At 59.1% G+C, this 16,906-nt stretch overlaps 3 protein-coding genes across 7 annotated transcripts; 1 reads left to right on the top strand and 2 right to left on the bottom strand.

Moving 5' to 3' along the window:
• Positions 1 to 1,069: 1,069 nt before the first annotated feature.
• MLST8 (MTOR associated protein, LST8 homolog) lies at positions 1,070 to 5,847 on the top strand. 3 transcript variants are annotated; one of them, XM_063655328.1, is made up of 10 exons: positions 1,070 to 1,145; positions 1,882 to 1,974; positions 2,495 to 2,678; positions 2,821 to 2,872; positions 2,959 to 3,121; positions 3,494 to 3,569; positions 3,652 to 3,804; positions 4,665 to 4,789; positions 4,905 to 5,068; positions 5,215 to 5,847. In XM_063655328.1, the coding sequence occupies exons 3-10, from the start codon at positions 2,550 to 2,552 to the stop codon at positions 5,331 to 5,333; spliced, it is 981 nt and encodes a 326-aa protein (XP_063511398.1). In that variant the 5' UTR covers positions 1,070 to 1,145; positions 1,882 to 1,974; positions 2,495 to 2,549; the 3' UTR covers positions 5,334 to 5,847. The 3 variants fall into 3 exon arrangements, with proteins under 3 accessions (XP_063511398.1, XP_054310776.1, XP_063511397.1); XM_054454801.2 differs by having other exon boundaries at positions 1,117 to 1,367; positions 1,615 to 1,974; XM_063655327.1 differs by having other exon boundaries at positions 1,120 to 1,367.
• On the bottom strand, positions 5,701 to 7,310 carry BRICD5 (BRICHOS domain containing 5). Of its 3 annotated transcripts, XM_054454806.1 has the most exons (6): positions 7,230 to 7,310; positions 6,972 to 7,097; positions 6,576 to 6,731; positions 6,400 to 6,501; positions 6,003 to 6,156; positions 5,701 to 5,906 (listed from the first exon to the last, which is right to left on the bottom strand). In XM_054454806.1, the coding sequence occupies exons 1-6, from the start codon at positions 7,278 to 7,280 to the stop codon at positions 5,812 to 5,814; spliced, it is 684 nt and encodes a 227-aa protein (XP_054310781.1). In that variant the 5' UTR covers positions 7,281 to 7,310; the 3' UTR covers positions 5,701 to 5,811. The 3 variants fall into 3 exon arrangements, with proteins under 3 accessions (XP_054310781.1, XP_054310779.1, XP_054310782.1); XM_054454804.1 differs by having other exon boundaries at positions 5,701 to 6,156; positions 7,230 to 7,308; XM_054454807.1 differs by lacking the exon at positions 6,576 to 6,731 and having other exon boundaries at positions 5,701 to 6,156; positions 7,230 to 7,308.
• A 1,118-nt stretch (positions 7,311 to 8,428) lies between these two features.
• On the bottom strand, positions 8,429 to 11,205 carry PGP (phosphoglycolate phosphatase). The gene is made up of 2 exons (XM_054454808.2): positions 10,510 to 11,205; positions 8,429 to 10,425 (listed from the first exon to the last, which is right to left on the bottom strand). Exons 1-2 carry the CDS (start codon positions 11,147 to 11,149, stop codon positions 10,100 to 10,102), a joined length of 966 nt encoding a protein of 321 aa, XP_054310783.1. The 5' UTR covers positions 11,150 to 11,205; the 3' UTR covers positions 8,429 to 10,099.
• Between the last annotated feature and the right edge of the window lie 5,701 nt (positions 11,206 to 16,906).

Consider the following 16,906-nt stretch of genomic DNA (forward strand, 5'->3'; position numbering starts at 1 on the left):
GGATCTTGCCCAACTGTAATACAAGGTGGGCACTGCCCACAGAAGGGGAGCTACTCAGAGATGGGTTGTCTCGGCCATGGAATGTGGTGGACCCTGCGGGACATTCAAGGGACAGTGTCTAACAGGGAGCTGAGGCCATCAGAGCTGGAGACAGGGTGGAAGGGGCCCAGCACAGGGACAGCATTGGACGCTCCAGAGCTAGCAGTCACCAGCCCCCTGGTAACTCGTGGGTGCACAGAGTGAATGCTGGAGGGCCTGAGTCCTTGCGGGGAGGCAGGGAAAGAGACTAAATGCCGGGGAAAGGAGCTAGGAGAAGGCAGCCTTTCAGGCATGGTGCCATCAACCATGGCGCAGACGTGTCAAGAAGTGGGAGGGGCCGGGCACAGAGGCTCACACCTGTAATCCCAGCACTTTGGGAGGCTGAGGGGGGCGGATCACGAGGTCAGGATATCAAGACCATCCACCATCCTGGCCAACATGGTAAAAACCCTGTCTCTACTAAAAATACAAAAATTAACTGGGTGTGGTGGCATGCACCTGTAATCCCAGCTACCTGGGAGGCTGAGGCAGGAGAATAACTTGAACCCGGGAGGTGGAGATTGTGGAGAGCCGAGATCGCACCACTGCACTCCAGCCTGGCAACAAAGCGAGACTCCGTCTAAAAAAAAAAAAAAAAAAAGAAGTGGGAAGAGGCCGGGTGCAGTGGCTCACGCCTGTAATCTCAGCACTTTGGGAGGCTGAGGTGGGTGGATCACTTGAGGTCAGGAGTTTGAGACCAGCCTGGCCAACATAGTGAAATCCTGTCTCTACTAAAAATACAAAAATCAGCCAGGTGTGGTGGCACGAGCCTGTAATCCCAGCTACTCGGGAAGCTGAGGCAGGAAAATCGCTTGAACCTGGGAGGCAGAGGTTTTGCAGTGAATCGAGATTGCACCACTGCACTCTAGCCTGGGCGAGAAAGCGAGACTCCGTCTCGGAAAAAAAAAAAAGGTGGGAGGAAGGAAAAGTATCCACTGGATTTAGCAAAGTGAGATTGTGAGTGACCTTGAGGAATTTCCACTGGAGAGCTAGAGAACTGGGGGTAAAAGGCAGATGACTGGGGTTGCGGAATGAGTGGGAGGTGAGGACGTGGAACGAGAAAAATGGTGAGGACGGCTCTTTGAAGAAGATAATTTGGGATTGTTTTATGGTGTTTTTTTAAAGGCTAAGGAACAGGAAGGAGAGGAGGTGAAGGTACAGGAAGGAAGGCTCCTGGGAACTATAGCCTGGTCAAGGGACAAGATGCACCCCCTCTGCGGCCAGAGGAAGGGGTGCAGCCACGTCTGTAAGAGCAGCAGGACAAACCCATGCGACAGCCTGTCTCAAGGGTGAGGGCACCGGCGTGGAGCTCACAGAGCTGGAATGAGGGCCTGTGGTTTTGAGGGGGACCCTGGGCTCAGTGGGATGTCCCGAGGGTCAGGCTGGGGCTGGGGTGCCAGATCTAGCAAGTAAAACTACAGGATGCCCAGTAAAATTTTTTTAGCATAAGTATTTCCCATGCAATGTCCTGGATATACTTACACTAAAAAAAAAATTATTCGTTACTTGTCTGAATTCAAGTCCTGTAATTTTCAGCCAATCCTAGCCCAGCGTGGCGCAGTAGTGGGTCAGGGGGGGCACGGGAACAGAGCGACCCGACAGCCTGGGAAACGGACAGCCGTGTCAGAAGGGCAGGTGCCAGTGGGCAGGAGGCCGGAGAGAAAGCCGCAGCTTACTTTCACCTCGCGCCGGGCCCGCGGCCGTGCACGGGGACCGCTCCGGGTTCCTCCCGGCGAGAACCCCCCGCCCCAGAACTTTGGTCTCGTCCCACCCACCCCCGCCCGCGCCATGGTCTCGCCCTAGGGCGCCATCGATAACTCTACGCTCGGCCTCGATCGACTCGATCCGGCTCCCCTCGCCGTCCTGGACACGGCGGAGTGCAGAGCCGCCCGTAAGGTACGGAGGCCGCGAGCCAGGGGCCGGGAACCGGCTGCTGGGTGGCTGGGAGAGCACGGCCAGGGGAAGCCGGCCAGCAGGACGGAGCAAGGGCGGTCACCGGAGGACAGGGGAGCTCGGGGGTCCAGCCAGACTGCGCCCTTTCCCATCACGGCCTGCCGCTGGCCTGCTACGCATGCGCAGCTTCAGCGCTCGGCTTTCCCCGGCCCATCCGCCGCCGCGCGCACGCGCAGCCCGCCCCTGCGGCAGAGTGGCGCCCGCGCGTGACTGCCCCCTGCTGGCTGCGGGGGGGACGGCGCCCCCGCCTCGTGCGTGGGGCGGGGATGGAGCACGCGCCCTGGAGCCCCGGAGCCGCCCGGAGCCAGGTGTCACGCGTGTGACGCGTGTCCCTGAACCTACCTGCGCTTGTTGTCCCAACTCTAAAATGGGAATGATAAGCGCCATTCGGCAGCGCCCCGTGGGTCTATAATCTACTTAGCACAGAGAGTGCCCTCTAAATACTTCACGTCCTTCTCTGCAGATGCTCTGATCTTTGACCCCTGCCGTTCAGCTCTAGGGCCCGTGCAGGCCACACCATGAACACCTCCCCAGGCACGGTGGGCAGTGACCCGGTCATCCTGGCCACTGCAGGCTACGACCACACCGTGCGCTTCTGGCAGGCCCACAGCGGCATCTGCACCCGGACTGTGCAGCACCAGGACTCCGTATCCTCCACCCGGGGCGGGCAGGCGGTGCTGGGGGGATGCCTCGTGTGGGGACCACAGCCTGGGTGAAGGCCAGATGGTGGAGGCCTGGGGGCCCCTGGCCTTAGGGCTACCTTCCCGTCATCCTCCTTAACAGTCCCAGCAAGTGAATGCCTTGGAGATCACACCAGACCGCAGCATGATTGCTGCTGCAGGTATCTGTGACCCTTGCCCTCTAACCCCTGACCTCTGGTGGGTCGACCTCAGCACAGCCAAGCTTCAGTTCAGCCTGTATCCCTAGGTTACCAGCATATCCGCATGTATGATCTCAACTCCAATAACCCTAACCCCATCATCAGTTACGACGGCGTCAACAAGAACATCGCGTCTGTGGGCTTCCACGAAGACGGCCGCTGGATGTACACGGGCGGCGAGGACTGCACAGCCAGGATCTGGGACCTCAGGTGCAGTGGGGAGGGGCCTGCTGCCTGGGGCTGGGGTGAGCTGCTCTGGGAGACCGTTTTACGTTGGGTTCTCTTCAAGCAGAGGCTGAGACAGGGAGCTTCCTGTGGGCAACTTACTGAGAAGTGAGGACAGGAGGAGAGTGAATTGCATCAAAGCGCGAGTCCTGCCTTGAGCCCAGAGCCAGCGTGTTATTCCCCTTCCACCAGCCACTGGCTTAGGCTCCCTGCTGGAGCAGAGGGCCCTGCGTCCCGAGTATTTCCCAAGAGGCAGGTCCTTTAGCAGAGGGAGGGGAAGAATGGCCAGGCCGAGGCCATCTGGGTAGGGCACCAACAAGCCCAGATGGACAGCATGTGCCCCGGCCCGGCCCGCAGGTCCCGGAACCTGCAGTGCCAGCGGATCTTCCAGGTGAACGCACCCATTAACTGCGTGTGCCTGCACCCCAACCAGGTGAGGGGTGCTCATGGGGCCAGGCACCCTGGGACTTTGGAGGGCTGGGCTTGGGCCCTGCCTCACCACCCCTGCACCCCAGGCAGAGCTCATCGTGGGTGACCAGAGCGGGGCTATCCACATCTGGGACTTGAAAACAGACCACAACGAGCAGCTGATCCCTGAGCCTGAGGTCTCCATCACGTCTGCCCACATCGACCCCGACGCCAGCTACATGGCAGCTGTCAATAGCACTGTGAGTCCTGGTGGCAGGTGCTGGGTGCGGGCAGCTTGGCACTCAGCCCTCAGCCTCTACAGGTGGGCTTATTCCTGGATGTCCTTTAGCGGCCCCCTCCTGCTTCCCCCATCCCGGGCACTAACACCCACCTTGCCAGCAAAGCCAGAAGCCTGAGTGTCGCTCCCGATGGCTTAGTCCTGTCTGCAGGTCGGTCACTCCACTTTCTGGAGTCTCTCCCAAGTCGGTCCACTTCCCTCTTCTCTGTTGCGTTCTGGTCTCAGTCACCCTCGTTTCCCGTGACAGCTGACACACTCTCTGAGGCTTCCTTTCCCCCTCCCTGACCTCCCCCGGCCCCTGACGCATTCTTTCTTGGATGCTTCTAGTGGTGCCTGGTCAGTACCAGCCACGTGGCGTCATTCCCCTGGGGAGACCCAGGGCTGCTGGCCTCGCCCGTAGGCTGCTGTGGTGTGGCCCCTGCTTTTCTCTCCAGCCTCATTTTTTTCTGTTAACTTCATTTAATCCCGGCTCATCACTTGTACCTCTTGCCCCCGGATTTCCCTTCTCCTGGCCTTTGTCATGCTGTCCCTCTAGCTGGTGCCTGTCTCCTGTGTATTTCCGTTGGCCATCGGCATCCTCCAGGAAGGTGAATTTGAGTCCTTGGCCAGGCGTGGCCTCCTGTTCTTGGCTTGCCAGGTGTGGCCCTTGGTTGGGGCCAGGCTTCCCAGGTGCCTTCTGCAGGCAGGACCAGAGGGGACTGCCTGCCCCTGACCCGGGGTCCCCATGGACAGTTGGCCCCCAGTGTTGGCCCCCAGGGCATCCTTCCCTGTGTCTCAGACCTGAGGCCTCGGGCCCCCCGTGACGGTCCTCCTGATCTCTAGGGAAACTGCTATGTCTGGAATCTGACGGGGGGCATTGGTGACGAGGTGACCCAGCTCATCCCCAAGACCAAGATCCCTGCCCACACGCGCTACGCCCTGCAGTGTCGCTTCAGCCCCGACTCCACGTGCGTGCAGGGCCTCCTGGCCCAGGAGGGGACCTGCCTGGGCTGGGGGCTGGAGAGGGGAAGGGCTGGTGGATGGAGTAGCTGCTGCTGGACACGACCCATGCCCACCCCCTAGGCTCCTCGCCACCTGCTCGGCTGATCAGACCTGCAAGATCTGGAGGACGTCCAACTTCTCCTTGATGACGGAGCTGAGCATCAAGAGCGGCAACCCCGGGGAGTCCTCTCGCGGCTGGATGTGGGGCTGCGCCTTCTCGGGGGACTCCCAGTACATCGTCACCGGTGAGCCCCGCCCTGGCCTCCCCAGTCCCTGGCCTCCCAGCGCTGGCCTCCAGAGCCAGCCCACCTCGGCTGCAGCTTCCCCTCTGCTAGGGCCGCCTGCTTGGCCTGCACCTGTGCTCTGAGCCCTGCCCGATCTCCCCCTCCAGCTTCCTCGGACAACCTGGCCCGGCTCTGGTGTGTAGAGACTGGAGAAATCAAGAGAGAGTATGGCGGCCACCAGAAGGCTGTTGTCTGCCTGGCCTTCAACGACAGTGTGCTGGGCTAGCCTGTGACCCCTCGGGACTGCCTGGTGCAGGTGGTGGCAGCTGGAGGGACCCATGCAGCACCCAGGTCAGAGCAGGCCCCCCTGCCGGCCTGCGCCAGCTGGACCTGATGGCCCCCTGTGGCGCCTTGACCTGCTGGGCCAGGCCGCCCTGGGACTTTCAGCCCCCAGTTGCTTATCTAGATGTGACAGAGCTTGACCCAAGCCAGGCTGTACACTCCTGGACTGGGCTAGCCTGCACTGCCTGGGAAAGTTGGCCGAGGGCCCAAAGCTGCTAAGGGGTCTGAGGCTGATGCCCGCCCCCAAGCTAGCGAGTTCTCTGCCCCTCCCTGCCCACGTTTCAGGGCCTCAGTCCATAGAGAATACCATGGCCAGGTGGAAGGGTTTATTAGTCCCTGCCGGCAGCTGTCCTCCCTGGTGCAGGTGGCCTGGCCAGCCCACTGGATTGGGGACAGGGGCCGGGCTGGGCCAGGTTGGGGGCTCAGTCTGGGAGATAATAAAAGCAGACAGACACGCAGATGTTGCTCGGGAAGCAGATGTCGATGCAGAGATAAATCAGCCGCTGTCTCTGGGGCCCTGTGGCGAGGGCGCCGTGAATCTCCAAGGGCTCTGCCCCCAGCTCCTCAAACCATCCCGAGGGCTTGGCCTTCCCCCACAGTGGTCCTGACTCACCCTCTGCTCGCCGAGCCCAGTAGATGGGGGTCCTCTTGCACAGGCGCTGCACCAAAGCCCCCACCTCGGCGGGGTCCACCTCAAGGCTCCCCTGCACTGCCAGCAGCTCCTGGGTGTGGTGGGTGTCCTGGGTAGGGACCCAAGCTTCTTGGACCTGTTGAGAAGGCTCTGGTGGGCCATGGGACAGGGCTGCTCCCTGCTCCTGGCTTGGCGGGGCTGGGTACCCTCCAACTCCCAGTGATGTCCCCACCCTCAGCTCTTGTCAGCAGCCTGGGCCCAGGGCGGAGAGAGCTTCCTGTTCCCTGAAACCAGAGCTCCAGCCTGTCCTGTGCTGGGCTGCACACAGGACCCTTTGTCTAGCCCCTGGCCCGGGGCTGCGCCCAGCAGGACGGCTTACCTTGGAGGTATCCACCAGCAGCTGCAGGGTCTCCCGATCACTGTCCTCCATCAGGCGGAGGAAGCAGGCCTGGTGCTCCTCAGGGCGGTAACAGATGCAGCCCTGGGGAGGCAGGGGGGTTAGGCGGGGCCCCCCTGACTGACACCTGCGAGGGTGACCCCTCCCTGCCCACTCACGCTCTGCCCGTCGAACAGCACCGCCCAGCTGTGGTTACTCTGAGTTGGGGTCACTGTGATGGTTGCCGCATTCTGGGCCACGTCCACCAGGATGGTTTGGTTGGGCCGGGGCATGTGGGGGCTCGGGAGGGTCATTCGCAGCGTCTGCAGCCTTGGCTGGCAGTGGGAGTTGGAGTTCAGCCGGGCAGCTGGGCAACCCCAGCACAGCCCCCAGCTCTGGGCTGCAGGACTCGTGACATCCCTGAGTGGACCCTTCCACCCCTTGGTCCTCTGGCTATCTGCTCCTAGGTGGTGTCACTGCTTGCTCTGCACCCTTGCTCTGCTGGAGGCTGGGATGTGCCAGTTTCCCTTCCCCCTTTCCACTGTCCACGTCCCTGGTCCTGAGGAGGGGCTCACCTTGGGAAGGCCCTGAGCAAAGCCAAGAAGCCCTCCAGCCACAACCCCCACAGCGGCCAGCAGCAGCAGCAGCAGCAGGAGCAGGCCCGCGGCTCTCCAGCCCCCGCAGGAGGGCTTGGTCTTCACCTGGGCGTGCATCAGGGTCAGAAGGGTCACGAGGGTTAGACATCAGGGAGCAAGTGCGCTGGGGAAGGGAGGGGCTGGGTGGCCCGGGGCACCCCCTGGGTCCTTGCTGCAGGAGTGATGGGAGGCACTCACCCCTGTAGGCCCAGGTGTGGGGCGCTCAGCGCAGCCGCTTGCTGGTTCCATCCTGCAGCCCCTGCTCACAATGTGCCGATTGTCTGCAACCCTTGTCTGCAGCCTCGGCCAGGGGAAACTCAGAACAGAACGCCTCCCCTCCTGACCCTGCGCCTCCCCCTCGGCTCTGGATCTGATATCCAGGTCAGAGCCAGGACAACCCCTCCTCCCACCTGGGGGATGCCTGTCACCAGGCCCAGCTCCAGACACCTGGCCTGTGCAGACGAGATCACGGTCTGGGAGGCGTAGGGCTCGGCTGCGTGGAAATCCAGTCCAGCTGACCGACTGGAGCCCAGGCCTGGCCAGGGCGACTCGCTAAGTGTGGTTGGGGTGGATTTCGTTTTCCTAAAGTGGCCTGAGTCAGGTTACCCTTGACTCCTAGAGCTGGGCACCGGGCCTGACACACCACAGGCTGTCAGTAAATACCTGTTCAGTGAATGACAGGTGTGGGACTGTGCACCCCCAGCCACTTCCCAGCCCCCGCACACCCAAGACCAGGGGTTTCCTGAAGCCTGGACCACAGACAGACAGCCTGCTGGAGCCTGTGCCCCGGGACAGTCAGGCCAGCCTCACGGGCCCACCTAGCACAATTTTTTTTTTGAGATGGAGTCTCGCTGTGTCCCCCAGGCTGGAGTGCAGTGGCGTGATCTCGGCTTACTGCAACCTCTGCCTCCCGGGTTCACACAATTCTCATGCCTCAGCCTCCTGAGTAGCTAGGATTACAGATGCATGCCACCAAGTCCCGCTAATTTTTCTATTTTTAGTAGAGATGGGTTTTCATCATTTTGGCCAGGCTGGTCTTGAACCCCTGATCTCAAGTAATCCACCTGCCTCAGCTTTCCAAAGCGTTGGGATTACAGGTGTGAGCCACCACACCCGGGCCAGCATTATTTCTGAGCTCTGCTCCCTGCCCTGGGCTCTCTGACACGGCAGCCCACCAGCTTCACTCCAAGGCCCTTTCCTTCCCTGGTTGCCCTTTGTGCCTGGCTTTCCCTCATTCTCCAAAACATCTTCTTCTGAACCAGGCTGGGAGTGGGCAGTTGGCATTCCAGCTCTGGGGTTGAACCCCAGTTCCCCATCTACTTTGAGTCCTCCCACCCGCGGTGAGACGGCATCGCCCAGGCCAATGCAAGGCGAGAGGAAGGACACCTGAGCCAGTGTGGGTTTGAGAGTTTAATCTGTGCTCTGGCACACACAGTGCCGCAGCCCCTCGTGGGCCAGAGACAGGGTGCACCCGGACTCCCAGCCCCTACCCGGCAAGAGAGGCATCGCCGAGGCTGCATCTGCCATGCGCTCCTGGTGTGACTGCACCCTGCCAGGCCAGACCCGGCTTGAGCCAGCCTAGCCAAGCCAGCGTCAGTGCCACCAGCCTCATGGGCGCAGCAGCCCTCATGCTGCTCTGTAGCACCCTCTGAACCTGATATCTCAGGCCTGGGAGGTGCTGAAGGCTCAGGACGCCCCTTATTGCTCTGAAGTCTTTGTGACCAAGTGGAGTGCTGTGACTGTGGGGCCAAGAGAGAAGCTGCCAGGTACAGGGAAAGGCGCTGGTAGGGAGCTAGCCAGAAGGTGCAGCGTCCTGGGATGGCCCTGCTGAGTCTGCTGTCAGGCCTGTGAAAGGTCAGCAGAGCCAAGGAGCAGGCAGGAGAGGCCGGAGCCCCGCCCAGAACCTTGGCGAGCTGGTGGCCCTGCCAAGTCCTGCTGGCCACTGAAGAGGGAATCCAGGGCAAGGCAGGTGACCTCCTGGGCCACCAGCCTCTAACCCCTACCCCAACCTAGGGAATGGGAGGACAGGAAGAGACTGGATGCTTTGTGAAGGACTTCCTGTTCTTGGGGACACAACTCTCCTCCCCTCCCAGAGCCCTGGATGACTGACAGGCATTCCTTGGCCAACACATGCTTGAGCCGCGCTGCTGGCTGCAGGGCACAGAGGCTCCTTCAGTGGGATTTTGCCTACGACACAGAGCACAGCTATTAACACACTTAAGATTCAAATCCATTGCCTGACACAGTTCTTCAAAAGTTAAAAACTGTTTGGTAGCAGCACTGCTCTGAGCTCCCTGCACTGCAGCCCGGAGTTCAGCGAAGGCATCCACGCCATCGCGGCTGCTCCGTCCAAATCACCTGGGTTTAAATGCACACTTGAGACAGCAGAGGTTTAGCTGGGCTGCGTTTACAGAACTGGGCAGCAGCCCTGGGTATCTGAAACGGAACACTCAGTTGTGACATCAGAGTGGTTTTCAAGGAAGTAGGGGAGGTGGGAGAGTGGTGAGGGCAGCACTTTGCACCCAAGGGCAGGGAGATGCCACCTGGGAGCAGCCGCCTCCTCCACTCCCACACTGCTGGGAGGCACCGGGACACAGAAGGCTCCGCCGGACTTTCAGTCATACTGATGGGGCTCTGGTCCATGCAAGCCTCTCCCAACAGTCAGAAGAATCAGTCCCTCTGCCCCCTGAGGGGCTGGATCCCTGAATGAGTTTTTCCATAAAATACAGGACACACACCCCTAGACCCGCCTCAGTCCCATCGGCAGGCGCCGGTTACCTGAATCCCGGACAGGTGCTGAGCTTGCCCCCGCCAACCCCACCCAAGGCCCAGAACCCAGCCCACAATGCTTTTCCAAGCATAAAAGTGCATCTTCTATTACAAGCATCTGTAAACAGAATCGTCCCCCAAACGTGTACTTACAAGGTTAACAATGAATGCCTTTGCTTAACTCCAATTACACTCTTTGAAGCCACTTAGCCGAGCAGATGCTTAAGCCCCACCTATTAATTTGGGTAACTGGTTTTCAATTTTTTTTTTTTATTCTGGAGATTAAAGACACTCAATCTTTAACCTTGAAGGGCAGGCAAAAGGTCGGCTATGCTGTCAACATAGAAGTCAGGAACCATTTTCTTCTTAGACACGCAGTCACTTTCCTGATTATTCTTCACATCCCCTAGAGTGGAGACTCCGGTGAGGGTCAGGATGGTCTTCAGGCCACAGGTGACGCCTAGGAGGATGTCTGTGTCCAGGCGGTCTCCCACCATGACGGTGCGCTCGGGGTTGATGCCGTATTCCTGGGACACGCAGTCGAAGATGAAGCGGCTGGGCTTCCCGATGATGTCGGCCTGGCGCTGGGCGGCCATCTCCACGGCTCGGACCAGACACCCGGTACCTGCGGGGCACAGGGGACCGGGTCAAAGGGCGGGGAGGGAGCCCACCGCCCGCCCCCCAGCCTCCCGCCCCAGGGCGCACGGACCCGCAATGAAGCGGCCGTTCTCCAGCGGAAGCCGGTTGTCCATGTTGGTGCCCACGAGCAGGCAGCCGGGCTGCTGCAGGTAGCGCAGGGCCTTGGTGAGCTTCATGTAGCTGAAGTGCGGGTCAAAGCCCACCACAACCGCGCGCACGTCGGGCTCCAGCGGCGCGTGCAGCCAGTCGCCGGGACCCTCGCCCTGCAGTGGCTCGGGCCCCACGCCCACGCTGGCGACGCCCACGGCCTCCAGCTCCGCGGCCAGGGCTGGGCTGCCCAGCACGTAGGCCTTGGGCGCGGGGGCGCCGGCCAGGCGCTGGCGCAGGTAGAGGGCGGTGCAGTAGGCCGTGCCGAAGACCTCCAGGCTGGCGCCGGGCCCCGTGGGGCCGCCGAAGCCCAGGCGCCGCAGCTTCTCGGCGTAGGCAGCGCGGGTCTTGCTGCTGTTGTTGGTGATGAAGCCCAGGCGCTTGCCGCGGGCTCGCAGAGCCCGCAGGGCCTCGGGCGCGCCAGGCACGGCCGTCTCCCCGCGCCACAGCACGCCGTCGCAGTCGAACAGCAGCGTGTCCACGTCGGCCAGCAGCGCCTGTGCCCGCTCGGCGTTCAGCCGCACGCAGCGGGCGTCGTCGCCACCGGCCTCCGCCGCCGCCATCGCCGCCCGCCGGCCGCCGCCGCCCGCCGGCCGCTCCTCGCAGCCGCCCGCCGCGGCGCCCTCCCCGCCCCCGGCGCGCTCATTGGCCCAGCGCCTCGCGCCCGCCGTGCATTGGCCTGCACCTTCGCCAATCCGCCCCCGCCTCCCGCGGGCTGCGGGAGCTCAGCGCCAATCGGCGAGGCCCGGCGCGGGGAGACGGGCGATAATTGGCTACCGGCCTCGGGGCGCCCCGGTGATTGGCTGGCAGGGCGCCAACCGGCATTCGGAGTGAAGCGCTCGCTGCGGAAATGCGGCAGAGGAGAGAACAGCGCAGGCGCAAGGCCGCTGCTCCCGGGCTGCTGCGGGGCCGCTCACCGATTGGAAGCGAGTGGTCAGCCTAGGTGACGAGGCCCTTCACGGAGTGACCCGGGCCAGGCCGGCTGCCCATTGGCCGGTCTCTCCCGCGGGCACAGGCGGGGCTCCCGCAGGAGCGCCGCGGGAGGGGGCTGGGGCCGCCGGGGCCGAGGCACCTCCGCCGGCCGTGCCCGTGCCTCTGTGCCGTGGACGCGCTCGGGACACGGGGCCACCACGTGGGTCTCTTACCGGCCAGTCCCGCGAGCCAGCCCGGGGCTCCTTCCCCGGCAGGCCTGAGTACTTGCCTCAGTCCTTTGCAAAAACGCGTTGCCGGTGCCTTGGAGGTAACACGAACCAGCCATTACCAGGCTGTGGGGTTAGGGTGTTAAGGACACTGTCTAGAACCTGGTACTCAGTGATTGCTCGCTGTCATCGTCATCAATTATTAGGTATTTAATTGAGGCAAAACATTACAGTAAAGGGCATGAAAACTGTGCAGCTCGATGCAAGTTTTACATTTATTATTATTATTTTGTTTACTTATTTATTTACTTTTTGAGACGGAGTCTCGCTCTGTCGCCCAGGCTGGAGTGCAGTGGCGCGATCTCGGCTCACTGCCAGCTCCGCCTCCCAGGTTCACGCCGTTCTCCTGCCTCAGCCTCCCGAGTAGCTGGGACTACAGGCGCATGGCGCCAAGCCCAGCTAATTTTTTGTATTTTTAGTAGAGACGGGGTTTCACCGTGTTAGCCAGGATGGTATCGATCTCCTGACCTCGTGATCCGCCCGCCTCGGCCTCCCAAAGTGCTTGGATTACAGGCGTGAGCCACCGCGCCTGGCCTTCTTTTTTTTAATTATTATTTTTTGAGACGGAGTCTCTTTCTCTGTTGCCCAGGCTGGAGTGCAGTGGCGCGATCTCGACTCACTGCAAGCTCTGCCTGCCGGGTTCACGCCATTCTCCTGCCTCAGCCTCCCCAGTAGCTGGGACTACAGGCGCCGGCCACCACACCTGGCTAATTTTTTTGTATTTTTTAGTACAGACGGGGTTTCACCGTGTTAGCCAGGATGGTCTTGATCTCTTGACCTCGTGATCCGCCCACTTTGGTTTCCCAAAGTGCTGGGATTACAGGCGTGAACCACGGTGCCTGGCCGGAAGTTTTACATTTTCACATGTATATATATATTTTGCGACAGGGTCTTGCTCTGTCTCCCAGGTTGGAGTGGAGTGGCCGGATCACAGCTCACTGTAGCCTGATCACAGCTCACTGTAGCCTTATCACAGCTCACTGTATCCTTGATCTCCTAGGCTCATGGGATGCTGCTACCTAAGCCTCCAAAGTAGTTGGGACCAGAGGTGTGTGCCACTATGCCTAAATTTTTTTTTAATTTAAATTTTTTCTAGAGACGGAGTCTCACTGTGTCGGCCAGGCTGGTCTCCAACTCCTGGCCTCCAGTAATCCTCCTGTCTTGGCCTCCCAAAGGGCTGGGATTACAGGCGTGAGCTACCGCACCCAGCAAATTTTTTTACATATGTATATGCTTGTGTAAACATAACCCAGACCAAAGTATAAAGTATTTCCAACACCCCAGGAAGTTCCCTCTTGTTCCTATCCAGTCAATAGCAGATAGCACATTGCCGACTACTTTTCTGACTCCTATCACCATAGAGTCACAACCAAGCCTCTGGACTGCTTTATACCTGGGATTATATGGTATGTGCTTCTGGCTCTTGCTTCTACGGTTTAACATAATGTTTGTGAAATTCATCCTTCTGGCTGGGTGCTGTGGCTCACACCTATAATCCCAGCCCTTTGGGAGGCTAAGGCGGGCAGATCACCTGAGGTCAGAAGTTGGAGACCAGCCTGGCCAATATGGTGAAACCCCGTCTCTACCAAAAGTACAAAAATCAGCTGTATGTGGTGGCACATGCCTGTAATCTTAGCTACTTGAGAGGCTGAGGCAGGAGAATCGCTTGAACCTGGGAGGCGGAGCTTGCAGTGAGCCGAGATTGCACCACTGCACTCCAGCCTGGGCAACAGAGCAAGACTCCGTATCAAAAAAAAAAAAAAAAAAAAAAAGATGACTTTGACCTTGAGCAGAACTGGATTTGACAAAAATCACACTCTGCTGCTTTTACCACAGAGCAACAGGTAGTTGATTTGAGACAACGGCTGGAATGGGAACTGTTGATGATGCCCAGCCACGGGCCATCTTCTCCCACACTCGCCCAGCTGCCTTGGCTTACTGGGCACTCTGTGAGCATCTAGGCCGTGGCACCGCTCCTTACCTGCATTACCTCCTTAGAGTCACAGAACAGGCCTGAGAGGCAGGGATTATTCACATCTCCATTTATAGATGGCCAAACTGAGCCACGGAGAGTCACCGGCTGGACAAGGTTGAGTTGGGATTAAACTCAGTCAACCCCAAAGCTGAGCTCTGCCGCATCTGCTCGGCTTAACGTCCTCAGCAGGTAGGAGGGGAGGTCACTTGTGGGGAAGGTCCTGGCGGAGGCTGGGAGGAAAGTGCACTTTATGGGAGAGGATTGACTTTGGGAACAGGGTGACATGGCCCTGCATCTGGGGGTAGAGGACCCCTTTGGGTGCCCCCCACACAGGAGGCATTCAGTCTCTATCTGTGAGGGGATGTCCCCAGTGTCTCCCCAAGTAAGGATCTTGTACTGCAAGCCGACCGGGGACGGCTTTCAGTGGCACAAGAACAGACACTATTTCACCTTAACAGAGTTGCATCAATTTACATTGCAATAGAAAATATAAGTAGCCCGCTAGGCGCGGTGTAATCCCAGCACTTTGGGAGGCCGAGGCGGGTGGATAACCTGAGGTCAGGAGTTTGAGACCAGCCTTACTAACATGGAGAAGCCCCATCTCTACTAAAAATACAAAATTAGCCGGGTGTGGTGGCACACGCTTGGGAGGCTGAGTCAGAATTGCTTGAACTCAGGAGGCAGAGGTTGCAGTGAGCCAAGGTTGCACCACTGCACTCTCCAGCCTGGGCGACAGAGTGAGACTCCATCTCAAAAAAAAAAAAAAAAAAGGATTTTGTAGTTCCTGTTTGGGTCTGGCCGTGGAATGTCCACAGGCATTATTCTGGGAAAGGAGGCCGTCTGGAGAAAGGGAGGCTCTAGTCTTGCTGCCTGTGCCTGGCTTCTCTGCCTTCCAGGGGCCTGTCTGCTCCCGTGCCTGCCAGTGGCCTGGGCTCTAGGCAAAGCAGGGCCTGAAGTCACCTGATCAGGATGCCCTTTTCTTTTTGAGACAGGGTCTCACTTTGTTACCCAGGCTGGTGGGCAGTGGTGCCATCTCAGCTCACTGCAACCTCCGCCCCCCCAGGTTCAAGCAATTCTCCTTCCTCAGCCTCCCTAGTAGCTGGGATTATAGGTGTGTGCTACCACACCTGGCTAACTTTTGTATTTTTTGTTTGTTTTGAGACCGAGTCTCGCTCTGTCACCCAAGCTGGAGTGCAGTGGCGCAATCTCGGCTCACTGCAACCTTCGCCTCCGGGTTGAAGCGATTCTCCTGTCTCGCCCTCCCGAGTAGCTGGGACTACAGGCGCGTGCCACCACACCTGGCTGATTTTTTTATTTTTTTATTTTTAGTAGAGACAGGGTTTCACCATGTTAGTCAGGATGGTCTTGATCTCCTGACCTCATGATCCGCCCTCCTTGGCCTCCCAAAGTGCTGGGAGTACAGGTGTGAGCCACCGCGCCTGGCAACTTTTGTTTTTTTTTTTTTTTTTTGAGACGGCGTCTCGCTCTGTTGCCCAGGCTGGAGTGCAATGGCGTGATCTCGACTCACTGCAACCTCCACCTCCTAGGTTCAAGCGATTCTCCTGCCTCAGCCTCCTGAGTAGCTGGGATTACAGGCACATGCCACCAGGCCTGGCTAATTTTTGTATTTTTAGTAGAGATGGAGTTTCACCGTGTTGGTCAGGATGGTCTTGAACTCCTGACCTCATAATCCCCCCGCCTCGGCCTCCCAAAGTGCTGGGATTATAGGCATGAGTCACCGCGCCTGGCCCAACTTTTGTATTTTTAATAGAGATGGGGGTTTCTGCTGTGTCGGCCAGGCTGGTCTCAAACTTCTGACCTCAGATGATCCGCCTGCCTCGGCCTCCCAGAGTGCTGGGATTACAGGCGTGAGCCACCGCTCCCGGCCCTTTGCCTCTTAAAGGCCTCACCTCTTAATGCTGTTACATTGGGGATAAAGTTTCAGCATGAGTTTAGAGGGGACAAACATCCCATCCATACCCCTAAATCCCCTGGATACCGGCTTCTCAGTTACTCCCCAGCATACCATGAATGAAGGTGTTTTGGGACTCTGCGCTCACCTCGTCCATGGCTTCACCTCACCCACCTGTCTCCTGGTCCTCCTCCCCAGCAGCTCCCCAGAACCCTCAAGCTCCAAAAGCTCCAACCTGCTCTTCATTCTGTTTGCCCCACTCAGAGACCACCCATTCTGGCTCTCAGTGGCTTTCTGAGCCCCCTCCTGCTTCTGCTTAGGCCCTAAAATCCCTCTTTTTTTTTTAAGACAGAGTCTCGATCTGTTGCCCAGGCTGGAGTGCAGTGGCGAGATCTCGGCTCACTGCAACCTCTGCTTCCCGGATTCAAGCAATTCTCCTGTCTCAGCCTCCTGAGTAGCTGGGACTACAGGCACCTACCACCACACCTGGCTAATTTTTGTATTTTTACCAGAGATGGGGTTTCACCATATTGGTCAGGCTGTCTTGAACTCCTGACCTCAGGTGATCTGCCCGCCTCGGCCTCCCAAAGTGTTGGGATTACAGGTGTGAGCCACTGGGCCCGGCCTAAAGTCCCTTTTCCTGTGCAGCGGTTGGAGGGATGTTTCTGAAACACCCACCATCATTCCCTCTGCTCAAAACCTTGCAGTGGTGAGCAACCTACTCGCAGAAAGCGGGCCCATTGTTACCCCAACCTGACTGCTGATGACCTTACCTGAGGCTGGAGGTGGAGGCTGCTAGGATCACACCAATGCACTCCAGCCTGGGTGACAGAGTGAGGCCCTATCTCAAAGCAAACAAACAGGACCAGGCGCAGTGGTTCACGCCTGTAATCCCAGCACTTTGGGAAGCCGAGGCGGACGTATCACGAGGTCAAGAGATCAAGACCATCCTGGCTAACATGGTGAAACCATGTCTCTACTAAAAATACAAAAAAAATTAGCCAGGCATGGTGGCGGGCATCTGTCGTCCCAGCTACTCGGGAGGCTGAGGCAGGAGAATGGTGTGAACCCGGGAGGCGGAGCTGGCAGTGGGCTGAGATCGCGCCACTGTACTCCAGCCTGGACGACAGAGCGAGACTCCTCAAAAAACAAACAAAGAAAGTCACATATTGTAGGACATGTTCACAATAGGTAAATTTATCCTGGAGGCAGAAGGTACACTGGTGTCTACCCA

The sequence above is a fragment of the Pongo pygmaeus genome, chromosome 18 (genome assembly GCF_028885625.2).
Source record: "Pongo pygmaeus isolate AG05252 chromosome 18, NHGRI_mPonPyg2-v2.0_pri, whole genome shotgun sequence".
NCBI classification, from domain to species: domain Eukaryota; kingdom Metazoa; phylum Chordata; class Mammalia; order Primates; family Hominidae; genus Pongo; species Pongo pygmaeus.

Coding starts and splice junctions, on each gene's coding strand:
- MLST8 (XM_063655328.1), top strand. CDS start 2,550: ATGAACACCTCCCCAGGCACGGTGGGCAGTGACCCGGTCATCCTGGCC. Junction 3,805..4,664: donor TGGCAGCTGTCAATAGCACT/GTGAGTCCTGGT, acceptor CCTGATCTCTAG/GGAAACTGCTATGTCTGGAA. Junction 5,069..5,214: donor CTCCCAGTACATCGTCACCG/GTGAGCCCCGCC, acceptor CTCCCCCTCCAG/CTTCCTCGGACAACCTGGCC.
- BRICD5 (XM_054454804.1), bottom strand. CDS start 7,280: ATGGAACCAGCAAGCGGCTGCGCTGAGCGCCCCACACCTGGGCCTACA. Junction 6,502..6,575: donor TGCTGTTCGACGGGCAGAGC/GTGAGTGGGCAG, acceptor CTGCCTCCCCAG/GGCTGCATCTGTTACCGCCC. Junction 6,157..6,399: donor TGCTGGTGGATACCTCCAAG/GTAAGCCGTCCT, acceptor CCTTCTCAACAG/GTCCAAGAAGCTTGGGTCCC.
- PGP (XM_054454808.2), bottom strand. CDS start 11,149: ATGGCGGCGGCGGAGGCCGGTGGCGACGACGCCCGCTGCGTGCGGCTG. Junction 10,426..10,509: donor GAACGGCCGCTTCATTGCGG/GTCCGTGCGCCC, acceptor TGTGCCCCGCAG/GTACCGGGTGTCTGGTCCGA.